This window comes from Onychostruthus taczanowskii, unplaced genomic scaffold, assembly GCF_017590055.1.
Source record: "Onychostruthus taczanowskii isolate IOZ18803 unplaced genomic scaffold, ASM1759005v1 scaffold228, whole genome shotgun sequence".
Taxonomy (NCBI): Eukaryota; Metazoa; Chordata; class Aves; order Passeriformes; family Passeridae; genus Onychostruthus; species Onychostruthus taczanowskii.
In genome coordinates this window covers 71,252-77,498 of record NW_024499551.1, presented here as the reverse complement: position 1 = coordinate 77,498, position 6,247 = coordinate 71,252, and the positions used below count along the sequence as shown (strand labels likewise).

Sequence of the window (6,247 nt, the reverse complement as noted above, 5' to 3'; positions counted from 1 at the left end):
TGGGGATTGGGGGGGAAATGGGGATTTGGAGAGAAAAATGGGGATTGGGGGGAAATGGGGATGTGGGAGGGAAAGGGGGATTTGGGGGGGAAATAGGGATTTGGGGAGAAAAAATGGGGATTTTGGGAAAGGGGGATGTGGGGGAGAAAAATGGGGATTTGGGGGTGAAATGGGGATTTGGGCTCCTGGGGCTGCCCAGCTCCTGCTCCCGTGGGGCTGGAGCAAGGCTCCAGGTCAAACCTGCATCCACTCTTTGAGGCTGAAATGTAATTTAGTTTAATTTTTATTTTATTTTATTGAATTTGATTGAATTGGATTGAATTTCAATTCAATTCAATAAATTTTATTTTGTTTTATTGAATTTAATTTGATCTGTTCAATACAATTCAATAAAATTCAATTCAATTTAATTCAATAAAATTCAATTAATTTTACTTCGTTTTATTGAATTCAATTTGATTTGTTCAATTCAATAAAATTCAATTCAATTTAATTCAATAAAATTCAGTTAATTTAATTTATTTTATTGAATTGAATTTAAATTCTATTCAATTCCATAAAATTCAATTCGATTTCATTTAAATTCAATACAATTCAATTCAATCGATTTTATTCAATTTATTTTATGAAATTAAATCATCAAACCATCGAGGCTGACAAGATGATGGAGTCCAGCTGTTGCACAGATGGACACAACATTTGTTTTTCTAGAATAGTTGAATTTTTATTGTACACAGCTCATTTTTATATGGTGTTAGGAGGCACTCTTTGAATTTATCAGGTTTTTAAATTGTTGAAACTTAATTTATTGGTGGGTCAATAATAACAATGGTTAGTGAATATGCAGTATAACATCTACAATAATAGTATAATATATAATAATGGTTAATGTATATGTTAATTAATTTTTTTCTAGGCAGTTTACATTTTTTCTTTACAGATTTTCATGGGATAGACTTCTTATTTTTATAGGTGTAAATTGTTTTTCTTACAAGAATAGTTAAGTAAATAGCTTTTTTATCATTTTTTTCTTGTGGGGATAAGCAGATTTTTACTGTCCCAGGATTTTATTTTCATGGGAACCTGTTAGGCTCACTTAGCAAAAGCAGCAAGGCCTGAACTGTGTTTTACAGCCTAATTTGACCTTTTTTTTAATAAAAGTTTTACCTCCAGCCTTGGCTGAACCATTTCCCAGCGGGGTCTTGGGGTCACCTTCTGACCAAAGTCCCTTGGTGTGGCCTCAGCAGCTCACAAGTGAGAAAGGGCTGCACACACGTAGCAATAATTTCATTTTTGGTGATATTTTTAATCCCTTCTCTCCCTGGCAGCTCTCCCCAAAGAAGACCTGGGAGGGTTTTATTGGAGGATTTTTTTCCACCGTTCTCTTTGGGTTGCTGGTGAGTGTCCATCGTGGGGCTTCTCCTCTGGGCTTCCCCTCCTTGGGGTGTTTGTTAAAAATGCAGTCAGCCTTGAATCTCTGGCAGGTATTTCACCTTTTCTTGCTGAGAGGGCTTGAGTTTCTCAGAAATTTCCCCTTTTCTTACTGCCTAGGTTTAAATTTCTCAGATATTTCACTTTTTCTTGCTGCCAGGGTTAGAATTTCTCAGATATTTCCTCTTTTTTTGACTAAATTTCTGTCAGATATTTCACCTTTTTTTGCTGTCCAGGTTTAAATTTCTCAGATATTTCGCCTCTTCTTGCTGCCCAGGTTTAAATTTCTCAGATATTTCCCCTTTTCTTGACTAAATTTCTGTCAGATATTTCCCCTTTTCTCGCTGCCCAGGTTTAAATTTCTCAGCTATTTCACCTTTTCTTGCTGCTTTTCTTGAATTTCTGTCAGATACTAAACTTTTTTTGCTCCCAGAGCTTTTACCCTTCTGTAGGTATCCTTCCTATATTTTTAGTCTAGTTTAGTATAGCATTCTTTATATAAAACAATAACAATTAATAAATTACCCTTCTGAGAACACAGAGTCCCATTCATCTGAGCACCCCCCAAACACAACCAGAGCCCCTCCCTCTCCCTCACCTCCTCGCCCAGCCTTTCCCCCCTCGAGAAACCCCCGAGGAAAGCACAAATCCTGCTTTTTTTTCCCCCTTTTTTCCTGGAGCTGTCCTACGTGATGTCGGGGTACCGCTGCTTCACGTGCCCCGTGGAGTTCAACAACGACACCAACAGCTTCACGGTGGACTGCGAGCCCTCCGAGCTCTTCCAGCTGCAGGAGTACAACATCCCCGCGCTGCTGCGCTCCGTGCTGGGCTGGGTAGGAATCCCTCTGCTCCCCGCTGCTTTTTTATGTGGGGCCGGGTAGGAATCCCTCTGCTCCCCTTTGTGGGCCAGGCAGGAATCCCTCTGCTCCCCGCCGCTTTTTTATGTGGGGCTGGGTCGGAATCCCTCTGCTCCCTGCTGCTTTTTTTTGTGGGGCTGGGTAGGAATCCCTCTGCCCCCTGCTGCTTTTTTTTGTGGGGCTGGGTAGGAATCCCTCTGCCCCCTGCTGCTTTTTTTTGTGGGGCTGGGTAGGAATCCCTCTGCCCCCTGCTGCTTTTTTTTGTGGGGCTGGGTAGGAATCCCTCTGCCCCCTGCTGCTTTTTTTTGTGGGGCTGGGTAGGAATCCCTCTGCCCCCTGCTGCTTTTTTTTGTGGGGCTGGGTAGGAATCCCTCTGCCCCCTGCTGCTTTTTTTTGTGGGGCTGGGTAGGAATCCCTCTGCCCCCTGCTGCTTTTTTTTGTGGGGCTGGGTAGGAATCCCTCTGCCCCCTGCTGCTTTTTTTTGTGGGGCTGGGTAGGAATCCCTCTGCCCCCTGCTGCTTTTTTTTGTGGGGCTGGGTAGGAATCCCTCTGCCCCCTGCTGCTTTTTTTTGTGGGGCTGGGTAGGAATCCCTCTGCCCCCTGCTGCTTTTTTTTGTGGGGCTGGGTAGGAATCCCTCTGCCCCCTGCTGCTTTTTTTTGTGGGGCTGGGTAGGAATCCCTCTGCCCCCTGCTGCTTTTTTTTGTGGGGCTGGGTAGGAATCCCTCTGCCCCCTGCTGCTTTTTTTTGTGGGGCTGGGTAGGAATCCCTCTGCCCCCTGCTGCTTTTTTTTGTGGGGCTGGGTAGGAATCCCTCTGCCCCCTGCTGCTTTTTTTTGTGGGGCTGGGTAGGAATCCCTCTGCCCCCTGCTGCTTTTTTTTGTGGGGCTGGGTAGGAATCCCTCTGCCCCCTGCTGCTTTTTTTTGTGGGGCTGGGTAGGAATCCCTCTGCTCCCTGCTGCTTTTTTTTGTGGGCCGGGAGCACCCGGGGAAGGGCAGGGCCGCGTTCTGGTGGCGCAAACAAAGCGAATTTGGCGAGATCGCAAAGGGATTCTCCTCATGAACCCCCCCCCCCGAAAGCCCCCCGAGCTCACGGCCGGGGGGCACAGGGGGAGGGCAGGCCCTGAAGGTGCTGCTGTGCTGTTTGTGCCGCAGAGGACCGTGAGGATGTACCCCTTCCAGATCCACAGCATCGCCCTGTCCACCTTCGCCTCCCTCATCGGGCCCTTCGGCGGCTTCTTCGCCAGCGGCTTCAAGAGGGCCTTCAAAATCAAGGTGGGCGCCGAGGTTTTGGGGGGGGCACCGAGGTTTTGGGGGGGGCTGCAGGTTTTGGGGGGGTCATGGAGGTTTTGGGAAGAGCATTGAGGTTTTTGGGGGGCACCGAGGTTTTGGGAAGGGCATGCAGGTTTTGGGGGGGTCATGGAGGTTTTGGGAAGAGCATTGAGGTTTTGGGAAGAGCATTGAGGTTTTTGGGGGTGTCGCTGAGGTTTTGGGGGAGGTCACCGAGGTTTTGGGAAGGGCATGCAGGTTTTGGGGAGGTCACAAAGGTTTTGGGGGGGTCAGGGAGGTTTTGGGGGATCCTGGAGGTTTTGGGGAGGAGACACAAAGTGCCTGCTGCCCCTCAGGGCAGTCCCAGAGCTCCAGGGCAAGGGAGATTTGCTCAGACACAGATAAAATGCTGCAGCAGGATCTGGGATTTTTAACCAAAAACGAACACAGCTCAGTATTTTTAACTGTGACATCCCAAACCCTGCTGTGCTGCAGGTAGAGGAAGGAAGACCCAGGCAGGAAATCTTGCAATCTGAGGTTTCCCTTGATGTCTTGCAGGCTGCTTTAACACACAAACAGCCTGTGCTCAGCCAGGATGCCTTGGAAACATTTGCCTTCCCTGAGCTGAGCCTCAAAAAATCCTCCAAAAAGTAGAAACTTCCAGAAGCAGGGAGACATTTAAACCAAACATTTCCTTGGTGTGGCTTTGGAGCTGGGGGGCAGGGGGTGAGTGTGGTGGGCAGCAGAGGTGTGGGAAGGGCTCAGTGCCATCCCTCTGCCCTGCCAGGACTTTGCCAACACCATCCCAGGCCACGGGGGCATCATGGATCGCTTCGACTGCCAGTACCTGATGGCCACCTTTGTCAACGTGTACATTGCCAGCTTCATCAGGTGAGCATGAGCATTCCACCACTCACAGAGCCTCATTCACCTCTCTGCTATTTTATATTAGTAGGAAACCCATTGTTTTATTAGTAGGGAACTTATTATTATTAGGAAAACCATTATTAGGAAACCCATTTTTATTATTATTAGGAAACCCATTGTTCTTATAGACAGTTAAGATACAGGCAGGCCTAATTAGTTCTGTACTTAAAACACTAAAACCTTGGGAGGGTTTTGGTTTTTTTTTCTTTTTATTAGAGGAGTTTTGTTCTGTTTGGGTTGCTGGTGATTGTCCATCATGGAACTTCCTCCACTGCAGCTTTCCTTTCACAGGGAAAAATGTTTTCTTAAAAAATGCAGTCAGGTTTGAATCTCTCTCAGGTATTTCACCTTTTCTTGCTGCCCAGGTTTGAATCTCTCTCAGATATTAAACTTTTCTTGCTACCCTGAATCTCTCTCAGATATTAAAGTTTTCTTGCTGCCCTGAATCTCTCTCAGATATTTCCCCTTTTCTTGTTGCCCAGGTTGAATTTCTGGCAGATATTTCACCTTTTTTTTGCAGCCCAGGTTTGAATCTCTGTCAAGATACTAAATTTTTCTTGCTGCCCTGAATTTCTGTCAGACATTTCACCTTTTCTTGCTGCCAGGGTTTGAATCTCTCTCAGATATTTCTCTGTCAGGCTCCCAGGCGGATGACAACACAGCAATGAACATTGTGGTGGAACTGCAGCCCCGTTGCTGACCCTGATTTTGTGTTCCAGGGGCCCCAACCCGAGCAAACTGATCCAGCAGTTCCTGACCCTGAGGCCAGAGCAGCAGCTGCACATCTTCAACACACTCAAAGCTCACCTGGTGGACAGGGGAGTGCTGGGCAGCCTGGAGGATGCATAGGCAGGAGGTGGGAGCAGGACTGAGAGCACACAGGTCTCCTCCAGGGAATTCCCTGATTTAAGACAATAACAAGGCCTCATTTCACTGTAACTTTTCTTCCTTTCTCCGTAAATGTTTTGCATTTGTGGTTTATTTTATTTTATTTTATTTTTTTTTTCCTAAATAATATATTTATAGAGCTCATTGTTCTTATAGACAGTTAAGATACAGGCAGGCCTAATTAGTTCTGTACTTAAAACACTAAAACCTTGGGAGGGTTTTATTGGAGGGTTTTGGGTTTTTTTCTTTTTATTAGAGGAGTTTTGTTCTGTTTGGGTTGCTGGTGATTGTCCATCATGGAACTTCCTCCACTGCAGCTTTCCTTTCACAGGGAAAAATGTTTTCTTAAAAAATGCAGTCAGGTTTGAATCTCTCTCAGGTATTTCACCTTTTCTTCCTGCCCAGGTTTGAATCTCTCTCAGATATTAAACTTTTCTTGCTACCCTGAATCTCTCTCAGATATTAAAGTTTTCTTGCTGCCCTGAATCTCTCTCAGATATTTCCCCTTTTCTTGTTGCCCAGGTTGAATTTCTGGCAGATATTTCACCTTTTTTTTGCAGCCCAGGTTTGAATCTCTGTCAAGATACTAAATTTTTCTTGCTGCCCTGAATTTCTGTCAGACATTTCCCCTTTTCTTGCTGCCAGGGTTTGAATCTCTCAGATATTTCTCTGTCAGGCTCCCAGGCGGATGACAACACAGCAATGAACATTGTGGTGGAACTGCAGCCCCGTTGCTGACCCTGATTTTGTGTTCCAGGGGCCCCAACCCGAGCAAACTGATCCAGCAGTTCCTGACCCTGAGGCCAGAGCAGCAGCTGCACATCTTCAACACACTCAAAGCTCACCTGGTGGACAGGGGAGTGCTGGGCAGCCTGGAG

At 46.1% G+C, this 6,247-nt stretch overlaps 1 protein-coding gene across 1 annotated transcript in view; it reads left to right on the top strand.

The window, feature by feature from the left end:
* The window catches only part of CDS2 (CDP-diacylglycerol synthase 2), a 25,253-nt gene extending 19,791 nt beyond the window's left edge, over positions 1 to 5,462 (top strand). Inside the window, exons 9-13 of the mRNA XM_041405276.1 lie at positions 1,329 to 1,397; positions 2,112 to 2,264; positions 3,441 to 3,560; positions 4,342 to 4,445; positions 5,201 to 5,462. Of these exons, the coding sequence (XP_041261210.1) occupies positions 1,329 to 1,397; positions 2,112 to 2,264; positions 3,441 to 3,560; positions 4,342 to 4,445; positions 5,201 to 5,330 (576 nt within the window). The 3' untranslated portion in view covers positions 5,331 to 5,462. The remainder of the gene's footprint in view (positions 1 to 1,328; positions 1,398 to 2,111; positions 2,265 to 3,440; positions 3,561 to 4,341; positions 4,446 to 5,200) is intronic.
* The last annotated feature ends 785 nt before the right edge of the window (positions 5,463 to 6,247 follow it).